Raw genomic sequence first — 19028 nt, 5'->3', positions numbered from 1 at the left:
AAATATTTGTTTCACATATGCAAAGGTAATCACGTGTGGCGGCCATATGGCCACAGACCACAATTAAATTCTCTATTAGTTCTTTATAACGTTTTGTTTCATTAAAAAAATTGCACCTAATCTTTTTGTCAAATTTTTTGTGTGTGTAAAGTACAGTTCTAGTCCAAAACTATATCCAAAATTCAGAAAGATTGCTCCTCTGTATTTTACAAATTCAGCCAATACACATCCATACCCCTATGGACAAGTCAAAAGATGTTCCGAAAACTGTAAATATGACCTTTTTGCACCTGGCCTAATCACTCTTTCCATATCAAAATCAGTTAAAATAAAACATCCAACAGTTTTTTTTACCTCTCTTCTTTCATTTCCACCCCAGAAAAGCTAAGAAATGTATGAGAAAGGGAAAGAAAAAAAATTAAGAAAAAATACACTATAATTAAAGGGAACTATATTCGTGGACAACGAAAAGTGGGATCATTAATTGTGGTCTTGGGCCTATTAGGGGCTAAAAGCTTGACCAATTCCAATAAAACTTGGCATGATTTAAGCTTAGTATATTATGAAACAGTTTACAAAGTTTCAAAGCCATATATTATATATTATAGAAAATGTGGCATTTTTTATATCTCAACTTTGGTTGCTGAGTTGTGATGTTGAAATAGAACAATTTCAACTTTCAAATTTTAGCTTCAAAAATCCCAAAAAACCAACAAATTGCACTTTTTAATGTCTCAATGTATAAGATATTATCTATTCAAAGTAATATATAGCATACTAAATGTATCAGACTTATAAAACATTGGCCAAAAATTAATTTTATATGACCCTGTGCCAAAATATAGAGGTTTTCAAATGAAGCCAGGCCTTATATGAAATGTAATATTTTCCACTTACAACAACTTTCTGAAGTTGTTAAGTTATACCAAAACCATCTACATATTATAAATGTTCTTTTCATGTAAAAATAAGTTACAAATAGCATCACACAAGAGTATGACATGGTTTTAAGCATCATTTAGGTCATTAAGTGTTAAAAGTGGAAAGTTTCAGAAGGTATGCTTGTCGTATATCAAACGAAAGGTCGTACAATGTACAATATGAAAACATCACTTTTACAGGAAAGACCTTTCAATTGTTTTACAAACAATTGAGATACTAGTTGTTGTTCGCATGTTTTTTTTTCATCCAGCATTTGTTTGACATGGCCTCCCCTCGTTTCTATTGGAGTTATCAAGACCAAATATGGACCATCGGTAGACCTCATTATGAAGTATTACCAGATGAGGCTGTGTAGGATTTCATCATCACCTTTAGAAGTTATCTCCCTTTTATTGTTTTTTTTCGACATGACCCCCCCCCCCCCCCCCCCCCCCCCCTTGTTGTTTTCAAAGATATCATGACCTTATCTGGACAATAGGTAGACGTCATCATAATGTATTACCATATGAGGCTGCTAAGGATTTCATCATTCCCTATGAGAGTTATGTCCCCTTGAAGCAATTTCTTTCTTTTGCATTTTTCTCAAAAAGTATTGAAGATAGAATCGATTTGAAAACGGCAACATGTACAAGATCAGATGGCAATGTTAACAAACATATACAATTATTTTGTTGTTAACCCTTATAAGGAGTTATTTCCCTTGAAAAAAATTACACAATTTTTGAAAAATTGTATCTGGAGAACCGGAAGTCGTAAAGACTTGGGACCTACACTAATAATCTTAAGTTCATGTGACCTTCAATTTGCACCCAAGGTCATAATTCAATTTAAATTGATTTTACTGCGAAAGTTGACCTACAAATTGCCTATATAGCCTCAGATTAAAGCATTATATGCTGGTGTGTGAATCATCTACACTGCAGCGAACATCAAAAGGTCACCAAGTGCAAAAAAAAATTACGCTGCAATTTCAAGCTTGCATATTAAGAAAACGATAAGAGTTTGCTGCATACTTACAGCGTATAAAATTTTTCCTCTTGATGAGCTCTACATTTTATACACTGAGCTCAAAAGTGTCTGACTGTCTGTTCAAAAGTTGCGACGGGATGATTCTTAAAAGTATAAAATTGTTTTTATATCTTTTTAATGGTAATAGATATCAGCCTATTATAAACTGCAAAATTGATCAGTAGTTTTAGACCTTCAATTTGAGGTCAATGTCAGGTCATGATGAAATTTAACCTTGACCTTCAAGGTGAATTATGACCTTGACCTTGTGATTTTTGAAAGGTCAAGTGGTCCTTTATTGAATGGTGGTAGTCTCATGTCTCTACGACTTCTGGTTCTCAAATTTTGTATTGCATCATATATGTAATGATTCATTTTAACCTTGATGAACCTTGGAATTGTCCCAAATTTTTTTCTACATTGTTGTCCTTCAAATGCGGATCATTTATTATTTAACAGATTTGAGATATCTATTGTCGTTTTAGAGATAATGCAGTTTGAAGTTTTGCGAGCGGAGGCATGTATTTCTGAATCAACAAGAGCTTACCACTTAAAATATTTAAGAAATTGAAGAGGTTAACATAGTTATATGTTTGATGAAAAACCAAAAACATTCCATGGAAAAAAACCACAAAAAAATCAGTTTGAAATTTTCATGTTTTGCATTGACTTTGTAAGTTGCATAAGTTCTATTTATATAATTGATATTGCATCATTTTTGGCACTTTGTCAAATGGGGTCATCTGATATATCAAATTGAAGGTCTTAATAAACTCTACTTAAAAATGAAAATTTGAAACCCCTTTTTCATCCAAGGGGATAGTGTGGGGTCATTTAGTGCAAAAAATTCAAACTTCTCAGATGGCTATGTTGTTGCATATCAAATGAAAGTCCGTAAAGCGTTCATTTCAAATATCAAGTTGACGTCCCCAAAAAATGGGTTGGGTTGGGTCATTGAGTGCAAAACATAAATTTTTTTTTAAGATAAGGTTGTTGTATATCAAATGAAAGGTCTTCACGTGTACATTTCAAATATCCAATTCCTGTTATCCAAAAATTAGTTGGATGGGGTTATTGAGTGTAAAAATCAAAACTTTCTAGAACATGGCGTTGTTGCATATCATATGAAAGATCACTAAGTCTACATTACATATATTATACTTCCGATATCGAAAATTTAGGCGGGTGGGGTCATTAAGTGTTAAAAGCGAAAAGGTTTAGTAGTTGTTAAATTCAATTGAATTTTAGATAACTAACTTCCAACTTTAATCAAATGTTTTGATTTAGAAGGTACAGATCTCATTGGTCCAAATTGTCTCTATGATGAATTCTTGACTAAGGAAATGATATAACAATAAACAACAATTATTTTCATTATTGTCAACCTTTCTATATGTTCTAGCTGTTCTTTTGCTCATTCTTTATATGTAGACTTATCAAAAGATACAACCCCAAGTATATTCAGTTACTGCTTCTAGTAGGCCATTTGTAGATAAAATCTGAAACCTTCATATATCACATGTATATGGCACTCTGCCTGGTTCTTATAAAGAGCTATACTTAAGTTACAATGCAAGTTATAAGTTAACAGTACAGTGTATATTGGTAACTTTATTATATTATATTTTCATACATGATATATTGTTACCTAATAATAATTTAATGATGAGTGTATTAAAGTGCATACAATATATAAGGTCAAACCAGGGAAGTAATATTCAATATTATCTTCCAACATTTTTGTCCAACAAAGTCAAAAAAACATTTGAAACAAGCAGAAATAGCTGCATTATGTATATTTTTTTTTACAAATGTAATGAAGTGTTATTTAAGTAAGTTGACATTGATGTTATCATGGAATCTATCAATTTTGTTTTTTATTGTTTGGCTTAATTCAAATTAAGTTACATGAAATTACATCAGTGCATAATGTATTCACATTTAATCTAAATGGCTTAATGGTACAATGCACACAAAACATACAAAAAGAATAACAGGAATAAAAAGCATATATATATTTTAACCTCAGACGGCATACATTTTTATGGTATATCATTGTTTATAGAATTTTGTCAAATTAAACCTGGGGTTATACAGTCTATTGACCATCTAAGTATATTTCTTAAATTTCATCCAGGGGTAGCACAAAGGCATAAAAGGGCAATGGATATGGGCAAATAAATAATCCATCCTTACAAGATAAAGATGATTGTATTACCAGTAAATTGACACACTACCATGACTACTGTAATCATGGTAATTACACAAGTCACTATAATAAATAATCACTTACAATACTTACTTACTTACCATAAACTAATAAGCATTTTGATAAATAAATATAAAGTACAAGGTTCACTTATGGCACTAAATGGCCTAAAATATCAACTTTAACATAAAACACAAAAAGGTTACAATTTTATTCCTAAATGGGTCTATTTCAAAGGTCTTAATGTTTCATACATCAGTTCTTTTCATAAACGTACATAATATTCTCCATAAGTAGGCCCATTTTAGATATTTTATAAAAAAAAATTGTAAGGGTTCTGCGGAACCCAGTGTCTAAGCCTACTATTGCTGTAAATTGCAGGCTCAACAAAAATGAGGTAAAAAATTAATAAAATTATTCCGCTTGATACTATCTTTTGATTGTGAGAAGCTTCTGTCATTTAAGTTTGGTAAACATTTAGGATAGTTTATGAATCTAATATATGTTTTAAAAACTTAAACTGCAGACTGGATGTAATTTATAAGTAAAATACAGATACACAGGTACAAAATACTAACAAAATTTCCTTCTAGATACTAGCTTTTGATCATAAACAAGCTTCTGTCCAAGTTTGGTACAAATTAAAAATAGTATAAGAAAGTTATCAAAAATTTTTAAAATTTAACCACATGTGTTGTTTTCCCTCAGAAAAACTAAGTCCATTTATAAATAAAATACAGAAAAAATGGAATTTCATTTTTACAAAATTTACTTCTGGATAATACTATCTTATGATCATAAACTAGCTTCTGTCCAAGTGTGGTTGAAATCCAGGATAGTTTAAGAAAGTTATTAAAATTTAAAAAAACTTTAACCACAGAGTGAATGTAATGATTCCCTGCAGTAAAACAAGGTCCATTTATAAGTTAATACAAAAAAAATGGAATTTTATTTTCACAAATTTTACATCTCGATACTACATCTTATGATCATAAACAAGCTTCTGTCCGAAGTTTGGTAGAAATCCAGTATGGTTTAAGAAAGTTATTAAAGTTTCAAAACCTTTAACCACAGAGTGAATATTTGTGGACGCCGCCCCTGCCCACGACACAGCGGACGACTATAGTTAAAGGCTCGACAAAAATGATGATTTTGTACAATTTTCAGATCTGAAAGCTTTATAAACACCTTGGCTGCCTGCCACATTGTACTATCCAAATTGTGTTGTGATTCCAGTTTTGATATAGATTTCGTATACCGGTAAATTCAAACTATTGGATTGTGGATGGAGGCCAAGGTTAATTATGCCAAAAACAATTTAAATTATGGATTTTTTTACCAAAATTATCCTATGGCCCAATTTAAAAAACATAAAAAAAAGGGACAGTTTTAACCCTTCGTGAACCTTTTCCTTTGAAAACATAGCATAAGTTTGCAGTTTATTGTTCATTTGGGATCATGGTTAAAAAATCACAGTATGGAAGGTTATCACAAATTATTGTTAAATCAGGGGTGAAGACTGACATGTACTTTAAAAAAAAGACTTAGAAGTAAAATAGATTAAAATAAGGGTTGATATTCATATAGATAACAATAAAATAGATAAAGAATTTACTAATACTGAAGGGGAGGGGAGTTGAACACAAAGTATGAAAAAATGCCAAAAGGGGCTCATCTTCAGCAAAACAGGTAGAGTCTGGTGAGAAAATAAAAAAAACAATTTTAATTTTATTTGGTTGGATAAAGAAAATGATTAAAACAAATGTTTAGTAAGCTTTAGGGAAATACTATGGTGTAATAACTTAAGATCAAAAGAAATTTCTAAACAAAATAAAAGATTACCTTCAAAATGTGTATTATGAAAATGTTAAAACAAACATTTAACAGAAAATTATATCAGTGATTCGAAATTAGAAAAATAAGTTGATGAAAATGATAAACTTATAGAAGGTAAAATTACAGTAGAGCAATGCATATAAAGCACCTATAAAATGAAATTGAATAAATTTCTAGGTCTTGATGATGTAAAGAGCTACCATTTGAATTTTTGGAGGACTAGGAACAAAAAGCTTTAAATATATTTGGGATTGGAAACCAGACAAAGTGGAAAGAAACATGACAAGTCAACATGAAAAAGGGGGTTTACAAATGGTAGTTTTTAAACAGTTATTTTATGTTGGTAAAGTTTTTGTGGGTAAAAAGACTTGTTACTGGTAAACTTGACAACTGACAGTTTACTAAAAAAATAATTGTCAATGGGTTAAAGTTCTACTAATGCAAAAAAAATTAAAATATATTAATTTATGGTTTAACTTTATTTTCTAGAAATTTAACTGAAAATTAAAAACTTTAGATGGGAATCATTACAGTTCATCATTCCATCAAAAAAGCTTTTATTTACATTGGAAATTAACTAATAAAACATGTGTTATTTTTGTAACCCAGAATTTTTTAATTGGTCATATTTGACACAATTTTGGCAGCTAATAGACAATCTCTCAAAAAAAGTGTAATACTACAACCCCAGGGGGTTACTTCTATTATTTTTGGGTAGGGATGTGCTATTTTTGCCTAAAAAACATACCCATTTTGATATAACATTCACTATTAGTCAGTTCCTATAGGTTGCACTTTGTAAATACAGCTGTTTTCAAACCACACCTCTTTTGGGGAGATTTAGAATATTCATAGATAATTAATTTTGTTCAATGTACAGCCCTATTTTTTGATCTTTGAAAAAAATAGTAATGCATATGAACTTTCCGTTCTTGGATATGATTTTTTCAAAACTTCATAGTAAAAGTGGTACAGTTTTAGTTGTAAAGGGAGTTCCTATGGGAAATTGCATTGTCAATATTTACAAAAATGCAACCTATAGTTCCATAAATATTTGAGAGAAAAATGACCTATACTTGTAAACAAACCAGGTGAACTTTCATATAAATTGATTTAATGTAATGTAATAATTGACCATTAATATTATAAGATTTTAGATATGAAGATCATACATACTGAAAAATCAATATACTGTAATCAAATACAAAGGCCTTTTGATATAGGATGTTATAAAAAGGAGGATCATTTTTATATAAAATCTTGCAAAATTATGACCCATACTTTTGTCACATCCCCTTAACCCAATTATTTGAAGTGAACCCCTTGGACTCTAGCACATAGTCTTTGAATAAAAACTCAAATATAAATATTAAAAAATTTCATAACATATGATAATAATTTTAAATTTGCTTTAAAGGGGCACTAGCTACGAGATATATAAAAAATCTAAAGTTTGAGTTTTTTCTGTTCAATCAATAATGAAAGTGAAATAGTGAAATAACAATTCGCTTTATGCAGCCAAAAAGGTTCAATTTTGTCAAATTACGCCAAGAAACATTGATAATTAGTAATTCACTTGCAAGTGAATGAGTCGACCTCTTTAAATCCATATTCATGTGAACTTCAATTTAACCCCTAGCTAGAGATTGACAACGCATGAATTGTACTTGTACTGGTTATTTAAAGAAAAAGAATGTCAACAATGAAAGAGAAACTACGGTAAATCATTTCATTACTAATTCGATGCACATAAAGTCATTCTTATACGGTTGAAAACAATGAGAAACATCTATTTTTAATCTATAAAATAAAATCAAACAGACCTATAAAAATCCAATTGCACGTGTCGGTTTAATCTATTCATATCTTTGACAGCTAGTGCCCCTTTAAGGCATTTAAGATTAATATGTCCATCTCTTGTAAGATTTTGACTGTCAATGTTTCTGTATTGTCATTTTTGATTTTGATTATCCTTTGCTGATTTATTTGGATGTTGGCATCATCTGTGTCCTGAAAAATAAATAAAGACAATTGTTTTCTTTATAGATATGAATTATTATGCATAGTTTTCATAATACAAAAGAGGCTTAAATTTTGCTTGTTTGAACTGCTTAAATTACCTGTAACTAAATGATGTCCAATGTGTTGAAACAAAGAGTAATAATTCAATTTTTGATAAAATCAAACAAAAGTTTAATTTTGGACCCTTTTGATCCCCTAATTCCTTAACGGTGGGGACCAAAAACTCCCAAAATCAATCCTTGAACCTTCTTTTTGTGGTCATAAACCTTGTGTTTAATTTTCATAGATTTCAGTTTACTTATACTAAAGTTATTTTGCGAAAAACCAAGAAAATGCTTATTTTTGTCCCTTTTTTTGGTCCCTAATTCCTAATCTGTTAGGACCAAAACCCCCCAAATAAATCAAAAACTTCCTTTAGGGGTTATAAACCTTGTGTTAAGATTTTATTTATTTCTATTTACTGAAACTAAAGTTATAGTGCGAAAATCATCTGTTTTCAGACAATGCTGAAGACAACAATGATCTGATTCTGATACCAATTTATGACCAATTTTTTTGGGAAAGTTTGCTATAGCTTGCTATAGCAATAAACTTTCTTATGGCATCGGCCTCTAACTGGAAAAGAGACAGACTATCTTTAGGAAGTGTGTTCTACTTCTAGATAATGTAGTACTGGTGTTTGAAAACTAATAATAGAAAGATGCTTTTGAAATTTTGAGCTCTTCTATTTTAATAGCATACAGCTTGAATTAAATTGTACTGAATTTTCATCGACAAATCAAATAACTCAATTCATTTGAAAATGACGAACAAACACCACTTCGCGGATTTGCGCTACTCAGAAAGTAAAAACTAAAACCAATACACACACGAGACAGCAGTTTCTACGTTATGATTTTATTGGTATTCTCCAGACATGCGTCAGATCCATATATGTGTGCCTCCAAACGGGAGTACTATAATCCCAGTGTCAAAGGTTTTCTACCTTCCTCCGGTTGAAGAGATATTCTAATTAATACCAAGGATTTGTATAGTAATCCTTGTAAATACCGTGTTTAAAATATTTCATAATGAACCTTTTCGTCGCTTACTACGATTTTTACAAATGTTTATTCCATAGGTAAAAGCTCGAGAGTATCAGAAGTATCATGGTATCTCATCTCATCTTGGCCCACAACAAAGTCGGACTATAATAAACCCTGCCTTTTACATATTGGGCATTAGAAATCGGACTATAACAAAATTCGTAATGATACTAATTGCTATTAAGACTCATAAATAAAGTTTTTGCTCAGTTCTTATTATTTTTCTTCTTGGGATATATTTAGTTGTATTTTGAGGGGCCAACAGAAGTGAGGAATTTACTACAGAACCCTACGGGATTTTTTTTTTGAATTTTCAATAACAATAATAAAGGAGTAGGTTCAGTAAGACCCCTTTTTGGCCCCAAAATATAGCAGTTTTAGAAAATTGTGAAAATGTAATCATTTAGATATTGATTGAAAAGTAGAATGCTTCTGCTACATAAAATATTGGCTGTTTTTGACAATACAATGCACATATATCGGGTACTAAATCTTCACAATTTTCAGGGTTGTCTCTAAGATTTGAAGTAGCAGGTTAATTATAAAAAGTAGGAGGTGTTGTAATGCGGACGGCGAAGCCGTTCGCGGCGACGAGCTTGCTCGTCGAGCTACGGCCGGGGGTCTGGGGCCCGCTCAAGGGCCCCAGAAAATTTTGAAAAAATGAAGCAAAATCCTGCACTTTGGGGGTCTCCTGGACCCTCATTCACTCATCTCAAAACATCATTTTTTACTGATGATAATGTAAATTGTTTATTAAAATTTGTAACGTCATGGGTCAACTTTTCTGTAAATTTGATCACACTTATTTGAATATCCAGACTTTCAACTTACAGCTATATATTTGAAGATGTTTGAGAATAGCAATATCAAAGTGATGAAGTGTATGAAAAGTTAATTATCAAGACAGAAACCATTAGACAAATCTGATTCTCTCAATGTTGAAAAAACAAAACAAGAAGAAGAAAAAAAGAAATTTCAAAAAAAAGTTTAGGTTTTGGAATTTTAGATTTTCTATGTTTGTATGATTGTGGCCCATGCACATTCACTCCATTCAATGCAGTTAGTCTAGTAAGAAGAAAAAAATCTTTGAGATTTCATCAATGAACTTAAATGCAAAATTAGGACCTATATATCATGTATATATTTCCTTGAAAGAAGCAAACTGAATAAAATTTTCAGTGTGCCTATTTTAAGAAAACAATTCAAACAAATTTCTCAAAATCGACCACAGTAAAAAAAGGATGACACTTCAAAACACTTTAATTAAATTTAAAAGAAATCATTGTCTGATTCACTATCTGTATCACAGTCTGAAAGTTCTTCATGAGAATTGGGCAAATCATAAGCCTTGCTGTAGGCCAGAAGTTCTTCTCTAACAATTTGATGCATTTCCTCTCTACTGAGTGATTCCTGAGTCTGAACAGTGACATCATCAGTCTGACAACAGAAATCTTGAACTGTGATGTCATTTCTTGCTGTCAGAAGAGATCCAGTACGTGTTGTGTTGGAAACTCTTGGAAGCCGTCGCCTTTTTTTCTGTTTTATCCAATTGTCAACAGAGTTTTTGATAGTGGTTGAAGCTTCACCTGGTCTTTCTCCGTTGATTGAGACATACATTAGTGCTTGGAGCATATCATTACTTATTCTAGATCTGAGTCTAGTTTTGACCCTCTTAACACAGCTGGCTCCTCTTTCTGGCCATGCATTTGATACTGGTGTAGCTAAAATAGCATCTGCTATACAGCTTAGTTTAGGATAGAAATGTGCAGCTTGGACTATTTTCTGTAGTGACCATTCTAATGATGACACAGCACATGGTGCATTTTCTGGTTTGCATTCTTCAGGAATTTCTTTCTTCATTGTGATCATGTCATATTTAAACTTTGCAAATTCAGTGACCATCTGTGCCATTTCTTGCTTTTTCGGTTCTTCATCTTCACCATTTATATGAGAGGTAAAGTGTGTGCAGAGTACTTTCATTTGGTTTTGACCATAGCTGCTGAAACCAACATGTTCTTTCTCTGGCACCCGTAGAGGATCAAAGATTGACAGAGCTGTCAACACAGGTAAACTAGCTCCAAATCTCTTATCTATATTTTCTATCAATGTAGAAATATAGTTCTTAAGTAGATTTGTTACTTCAGTTATCATGGGATCTGTAACTTTGATTTCTAAGACATGCAACCTCTTTCCTTCTTCTAGATCATGTTTCAACTTTACAATAGGAGATTCACTTTCCATGACTTTATTTAATTGTTCCTTTGTGTACTCTAGTGTTGGTCCAATCTTTGAAAAGTCTATTGTTCCCTTTTGAAATGTCTTGCTTACTATGGACAACAAAGGCAAAATTTCGTCAAGAATATAGATAGTTGCAATGAATTTCACTTGCTTCACTTTTTTGTACAACCCTAATGCTGCTGCATCCTTTTCTCTTAAAGCATAGAGTGTTTGAAGTATTGCTTCATATTCTGAATTAACAGCTTTAACAGATGAGTCAAAGGAGAGCCATCTAGTTGTACAAGCTTTCTTTAATCTTTTGGAAGCCCCTTTCTTGGATTCTTCGGTCGTCAGATTTAGTTCTTTAAGGGTTAGTTGGACTTTCAAGAAAGCAGCCATTTTCTTTGGTGAATGTTGAAACATGCTCCATAACTGCATTAACCATAAGTGCACATTTTTAATATATGAGACATTCTGAAGTGTATCTGTGCATGCCAATGCTAGTCTATGGCAAATACAGTGGATGCTGATTACAAGAGGGTTCATTTCTTTTAATTTTGCTGCTACACCGGATCTACTGCCTACCATTACTGAGGCACCGTCTGACACAAAAGAACAAAGTTTGTCTTTCTTCAATCCATACTCTTCTATGTTCTTTATTATTCTGTCAGTAATAGTTGCTGAGTTTGCTGAATCTGACTCTTCAAGCAAGTTATCAATTGATAAAAATGCTGTTTTGACTTTGCATTCTGTCTTACTATAGAATTGAATAAAGGTAACCATTTGTTCCATTACAGAAATATCTGCAACATCATCAACCATCAGACCATAATGGTCAGCTTGTTGTACTTCTTTGACAAGTTTATCTTCTAATGTTCCACCTATAGCTATAAAAATTTCTCTTAGGGCAGCTTGGGACCTGTGTTGAAAATATTTCATATCCTCTATCCCTAGTCTTTCTAATAAATTCAGTAATGACTTAATTTTCAGATTGGCTATTTCTTCTTTCATTACCCAATATACTGCTTCAAAAGCTTTATACAAAATTTCATCTGCAACATTGTCTTGTTTGTCCAATTGTTTTTGAAAGCAAGAAACCCTTTGGTACATTTCTGTTGTAATTGCATTTTGATGCTGTGTTGTCTTAAGATGATCATTGAAAGTTTCAGGTCTAAATCTTGTACTTGGTTCTTTATTGAAGGTTTTACTTTTATTTTGAGGATTTATAGTGTCATGTTTTTTGCAAAGAAAACAGAAGATGCCTTCTTCTTCAACATACATTCCCCACCAAATTGAAGTTTTTTCACAATATGCTTTCTTCTGTTTACTCAACCAGTCATGCTGGAATTTATAAGCTTTCTTTGCCTGATGTTGAATTTCATCTTTTGAAATATTAGTACACATTTTGATTTTGCACAAATCATACTGATGGACCCTTTTCCCTGGAAACATTTCCAAAAGAGATGAAATATTTATAGATGCAGGTGTTGAGGTTGAACAAACTGTTTCTGTGCTGTCCTTAATCACATGACTTGGACTTGGACTAACTTCTGAAAAAAAACAAAAATGGCAATCAGATGTAGAAATTTGAACTTTGTATTACTCTATTTTATAAAGCGTGTTAGGCATGACTCTTTTCTCTTGATTATTCGTTAAACTATGAATAAAAAGACAGAGAAAAATTAGCCACGCCCAAATGTTTAATAAAATAATAGAGTAATACAAATGTAAGTAAGTAAGTAGCTAAGTATTGTAAGTAATTAATTTTTATTGGTTTGAAATCCAAAAATTACAGGATTGATACCATTGGTTATACATGTAGAATAGCGAAATTAATCAAACAGAGGAACTCTAAATGCATTAAAAGTTAAATCTAAAACAAAATGCACAATGACAATGTAAAGAATTATGTAAAAAGAATGAAGAAATGGATATAGGAAAATTCTACATACACAAACCACTGAAAGGAAAGGATAGGGAAGAGGAGATATTTGCAGGATTAGATGGTATGAAGAATATTGAGGCAAATATTTTTTCTCGAGAAGAATGAATTAAAAGGCGACTGTAAACAGGATACAATAATTGCTAAAAATGAATAAAAGTTTTTAAAAACTTTTTCTTTTACTCTGAAAAATTATATTAAGACAATATAGCAGATATATATTTAATATTTATAAAGCATTTATATAAATTAAATACAGATATTTTAGTTATGTTAGCTGTGCAAATGTAAGTTTGTGTACATTTTTAAAGCTGTGCAAATGTAAGTTATAAAAAGCTGTGTAAACGTTGTTTTATAAAGCTGTTCCACAGAAATGATATACTAAAGTTGCAAGCAGTAGACACATATTATATATAAACATACTATATACTAGTTATACACTACCACCAACACTTATAATTGGAGTTTTCGTCTTACCTTGAAATATCTTGTTCATGAGCTGAAGATACATTGTATATGTATATTTGATATGTAATATTCAAGTCAATCATTAATTTCACTAAACAAAATAATTTGGGCATATTCAGTTTGAAATTTCTGGTATGGTTCTATTTATTAATTTTTAAACATAGAAATCTTGAAAAAAAAGTTATGAAGACGTATTTAACTAGGATTTTAATTTTTTTGGATTGTGAAATCATATTTATAAATGTAAATTCTATTACATTATGTACCTAAATGATTTGAAGAAACTTCTTTTTCTAGACGAGGACATTTATCAACTGGCTCATCAGATTGATCAGATTCATGTTCTGGATCTGGGGCTTTCTGTCTGAAAAGAAACATAAATACATTTTTTTCTCTTCAACATTATAATACACTTAAAAAATGGTGATTTTGGTGTTTGGTGTACAATTATATAGGTGTGAATTCCATATATATTTCCTAGGACCTAGTTTTATAAAATCCATTTGGCAGACCTATAAGTACATAGATATTTGAAAACGATTAAACTATTCCCTTTTTGTGTGAAAATGAATGTCCAACTTTTTTCTAATTTCAACAAGGTTTGGCAGAAATTAAAATCTTTTCATTCTGTAATCTTTATTTACTTGCATATTATAAATAGTCTGCAAATTGTCATACCTCTGGATATAAACATGATAAAGTTGAAGGACAAACTGATCAGACAGGGTCAATTAACTGGGGGCACAACACTATGGGGTGATTGATCCCCTTTAGCGTCTATCTAGTCCTATTTATTGAGTCGTCATTTCTTTATTATACTAAGTATTCATGAGCCTGAGGCCAGGCACTGGTAGGCTTTGGATTTGTTGAGAGAGAAAGATAGGATATTTGGGCAAACAACATTTATAGAAGATGTTGTCATTTATCCTATCTTAAAAGATGTTGGACTTCAGCTATATTTAGTATTTGTTTTGAATACCAATGTTCTGATTGAAGCACTGAAACACCCGACAGTTGACAGGACACTCACTGGTTGTAGACATCGATCTTCTTTTTGTGTGATACATTTGGTTGAAAACTTCTGCAGCCTGTCCAACGTATGTTAAAATAATTGTTGACCATCCTCATTTCTGAATTTAAATACTTAAAACGCCTGATAAACAAATAAATTACCTATTAAATCCAAAGAAATCCAACCGTCGCTGCATAGTGAAAAGATCGGTCAAATTTTAGAACGGAAGTGACAAAATCATCCGAGCGCTTTAAAAACTCCGGCAGCGTCGTCGAAAAGCTTTAACCTGTAAAATGGCCAAAACACTCCGATTCACTTGGATTACTCGATGTATCTCTTGTTCACAATTAAAATCATGGAACAAAAACCTGTAACGGAGAAATATTGATCTCTGTATGTTTATTTTCAAAAAGTCAGGTCATACTTGCCGCTAGAGTAGCCGGGTCCACAAGCGGAAGTTGCCGGGGGAAATCCCCGGCCCCCGGGCCCTAAAGACAACCCTGAATTTTAGCATTTTAGTTAAATTTGAGACGGTTTCCGTCTTATGAAAGTGGCCGCATTCGTGTTCATTCATAATATTGAATAGTTGTATTTGATGATAATGCATAATATATTTAAAGGTTGAGGATGAACAAGAATGTGGCCACTTTAATTTTTGACAAAAACCATCTAAAAAGTGACGATTTTTGGCATATTTGATAGATTTTCAAATTTAAGCTTGAATCCGAGTGATTTTAATGACTTTTAATCAGTAAAAATCTTTCATATAAACTAATTGAATCAAGTAAAATAGACACTTAAGTGTTTAAAAAGTGTCTAAAATCTTTCGTTAGATGAACTTGAAAATTGAGGCCAAAATCGGCCCTTACCAGACCTACTCCTTTTATAACTTGAGAACAGTAAGTGACAGACACACATGGTTTTCAGTAATGATCACAGGACCATAAAACAAATCAAATTAATTAAAGTTTGGTCGAGTCCATAGTGTCACCCCACCCAACCCCTCATGTTTAAAAACTTAAAAATAGTCAGAACCCAACCCCCAAACCATATATATTGTAAACGTTACAATAAAACAATTCAAATGAAAGGCGAGTCCCCTGGGGTCAATCTCACTCTCTGGTTGTTTGAGAACTTGTTAACAGTTGAGATCCCCACCAATATACCATATTTATTATTGTATGGGACAATGAAATAAATCAAATGAAATATAGAGGAACTCCAGAGGGGTCAGTCACCCCACCCCTTTCTTTTTACACGACCGCAAAAATTTTAATTTTTCGTCGTATATTGCTATCACGTTGGCGTCGTCGTCATCCTGCGTCGTCGTCGTTGTTGTCTGAATACTTTTAGTTTTCGCACTCTAACTTTAGTAAAAGTGAATAGAAATCAATGAAATTTTAACACAAGGTTTATGACCACAAAAGGAAGGTTGGGATTGATTTTGGGAGTTTTGGTCCCAACATTTTAGGAATTAAGGGCCAAAAAAGGGCCCAAATAAGCATTTTCTTGGTTTTCGCACTATAACTTTAGTTTAAGTGATTAGAAATCTATGAAATTTTGACACAAGGTTTATGACCACAAAAGGAAGGTTGGGATTGATTTTGGGAGTTATGGTTCCTAAAGCCAAGTGAGCTTTTGTCATCACTTGGCGTTTGGCGTCCGGCGTCGTCCGTCGTCGTCGTCCTGCGTTAACTTTTACAAAAACCTTCTCTGAAACTACTGGGCCAAATTTAACCAAACTTGGCCATAATCATCATTGGGGTATCTAGTTTAAAAAATGTGTCTGGTGCCCCGCCCAACTAACCAAGATGGCCGCCATGGCTAAAAATAGAACATAGGGGTAAAATGCAGTTTTTGGCTTATACCTCAAAAACCAAAGCATTTAGAGCAAATCTGACATGGGAAAAATTGTTCATCAGGTCAAGATCCATCTGCCCTGAATTTTCAGATGAATTGGACATTCCGTTGTTGGGTTGCTGCCCCTGAAATGGTAATTTTAAGGAAATTTTACTGTTTTTGGTTATTATCTTGAATATTATTATAGATAGAGATAAACTGTAAACAGCAATAATGTTCAGCAAAGTAAGATCTACAAATAAGTCAACATGACCAAAATGGTCAGTTGACCACTTTAGGAGTTATTGCCCTTTATAGTCAATTTTTAACCATTTTTCGTAATTTCTTAGTAATCTTTTAGAAAAATCTTCTCCTCTGAAACTACTGGGCTAAATTTAACCAAACTTAGCCATAATCATCATTTGGGTATCTTGTTAAAAAAATGTGTCCGGTAACTCAGCCAACAAACCAAGATGGCCGCCATGGCTAAAAATAGAACATGGGGGTAAAATGCAGTTTTTGGCTTATAACTCAAAAACCAAAGCATTAAGAGCAAATCTGACTGGAAGTCAAATTGTTGATCAGGTCACGATCTATCTGCCCTGGAATTTTCAGATGAATCGGATAATCGGTTGTTAGGTTGCTGCCCCTGAATTGGTAATTTTGAGGAAATTTTGCTGTTTTTTTGTTATTATCTTGAATATTATTATAGATAGAGATAAACTGTAAACAGCAATAATGTACAGCAAAGTAATCTTGAACTAAAAATAAGTCACTATGACCAAAATAGTCAATTGACCCCCTAAGGAGTTATTGCCCTTCATAGTCAATTTTTAACAATTTTCTTAAAATTTGAAGATTTTCAATAACATTTTCCACAGAAAGTACTGTTATAGATAGAGATAATTGTAAGCAGCAAGAATGTTTAGTAAAGTAAGATCTACAAACACATCACCATCACCAAAACACAATTTTGTCATGAATCCATCTGTGTCCATTGTTTAATATTCACATAGACCAAGGTGAGCGACACAGGCTCTTTAGAGCCTCTAGTTGATTATGGGCCCAGTTTTCAAGTTGGTTCAAATCAGGATCCAAAATTATTATATTAAGTATTGTGCAATAGCAAGAAATTTTCAATTGCACAGTATTCAGCAATAGCAAGAAATCTTCAATTGCACAGTATTGTGCAATAGCAAGAAATTTTCAATTGCACAGTATTGCACAATAGCAAGAAATCTTCAATTGCACAGTATTGTGCAATAGCAAATATTTTCAATTACTCAGTATTGCCCAATAGCAAGAAATATCTTATTGCAATTTCAATTGGAGTTATCTTTCTTTGTCCAGAATAGTAGTTGAATCCACTTAAATCATTGTTTTATACAATATACAATGTATATTCACTTTTTCTACCAACTGATAAATTAAAACAATCTTTACCATTCAGTGATAACATGCACTTTATTTTACATTTTAATATTTTATGATGTATTTAAATGAGTAGTTATTGTTGCAAACTCCATTAGAAAGGAGTAGGTTCAGTAAGACCCCTTTTTGGCCTCAAAATATAGCAGTTTTAGAAAATTGTGAACATGTAATCGTTTAGATATTTATTGCAAAGTAGAATGCTTCTGCTACATAAATATGGGCTGTTTTTGACAAAACAATGCACATATATTGGGTACTAGCATCATTAAGTCATGCTAAATTACTGAAATCTTCACAATTGTAGCATTTTAGTTAAATTTTAGACGGTTTTCGTCTGAAATGAAAGTGGCCGTATTCGTGTTCATTCATAATATTGAAATTTAAGTTGTATTTGATGATAATACATAATATATATAAAGGTTGAGGATGAACACGGATGTGGCCACTTTCATTTTTGACAAAAATCATTTGAAAAGTGACGATTTTTGGCATATTTGATAGATTTTTCATATTTAAGCTTGAATCGGGGCGTTTTAAATGACTTATTTAGTTAAAATCTTCCCCATTAACTAATTGAATCAATTGAAATAGACACTGAAGTGTTTAGAAAGTGTCTAAAATCTTTCGTTAGATGAACTTGAAAATTGAGGCCGAAATCGGCCCTTACCGGACCTACTCCTTTGAATTGAGATCAGTTTTGGAAAAAGGGAAATGGGGATGTAAAAACAAATGGGGGTGGGGGGTTAAATTTTTCTCATTTTAGATTTCATAAATAATAAGAAAATTTCTTCAAACATTTTTTTGAGAGGATTAATATTCAACAGCATAGTGAATTGCTCAAAGGCAAAAAAAATATTTTAAGTTCATTAGACCACATTCATTCTGTGTCAGAAACCTATGCTGTGTCAACTATTTAATCACAATCCAAATTTAGAGCTGAATCCAGCTTGAATGTTGTGTCCATACTTGCCCCAACCGTTCAGGGTTCAACCTCTGCGGTCGTATAAAGCTGCGCCC

The 19028-nt window shown here is 32.1% G+C and overlaps 2 protein-coding genes and 1 long non-coding RNA gene across 3 annotated transcripts in view; 1 reads left to right on the top strand and 2 right to left on the bottom strand.

Annotated features, from left to right (window-relative positions):
• Positions 1-19028, top strand: part of LOC139482649 (uncharacterized) — a 231091-nt gene that overhangs the window by 15585 nt on the left and 196478 nt on the right. The gene's annotated exons all lie outside the window — the stretch shown is intronic.
• Positions 5277-19028, bottom strand: part of LOC139482647 (uncharacterized) — a 256737-nt gene continuing 242985 nt past the window's right edge. Inside the window, exon 23 of the mRNA XM_071266634.1 lies at positions 5277-8005. Within this exon, the coding sequence (XP_071122735.1) occupies positions 7871-8005 (135 nt within the window). The 3' untranslated portion in view covers positions 5277-7870. The remainder of the gene's footprint in view (positions 8006-19028) is intronic.
• LOC139482648 (zinc finger protein 862-like) lies at positions 10347-15239 on the bottom strand. The gene is made up of 4 exons (XM_071266635.1): positions 14903-15239; positions 13996-14093; positions 13739-13760; positions 10347-12869 (listed from the first exon to the last, which is right to left on the bottom strand). The coding sequence occupies exons 3-4, from the start codon at positions 13755-13757 to the stop codon at positions 10372-10374; spliced, it is 2517 nt and encodes an 838-aa protein (XP_071122736.1). The 5' UTR covers positions 13758-13760; positions 13996-14093; positions 14903-15239; the 3' UTR covers positions 10347-10371.

The sequence above is a fragment of the Mytilus edulis genome, chromosome 7, assembly GCF_963676685.1.
Source record: "Mytilus edulis chromosome 7, xbMytEdul2.2, whole genome shotgun sequence".
Taxonomy (NCBI): Eukaryota; Metazoa; Mollusca; class Bivalvia; order Mytilida; family Mytilidae; genus Mytilus; species Mytilus edulis.
This window is presented reverse-complemented; position numbering and strand designations above follow the sequence as displayed.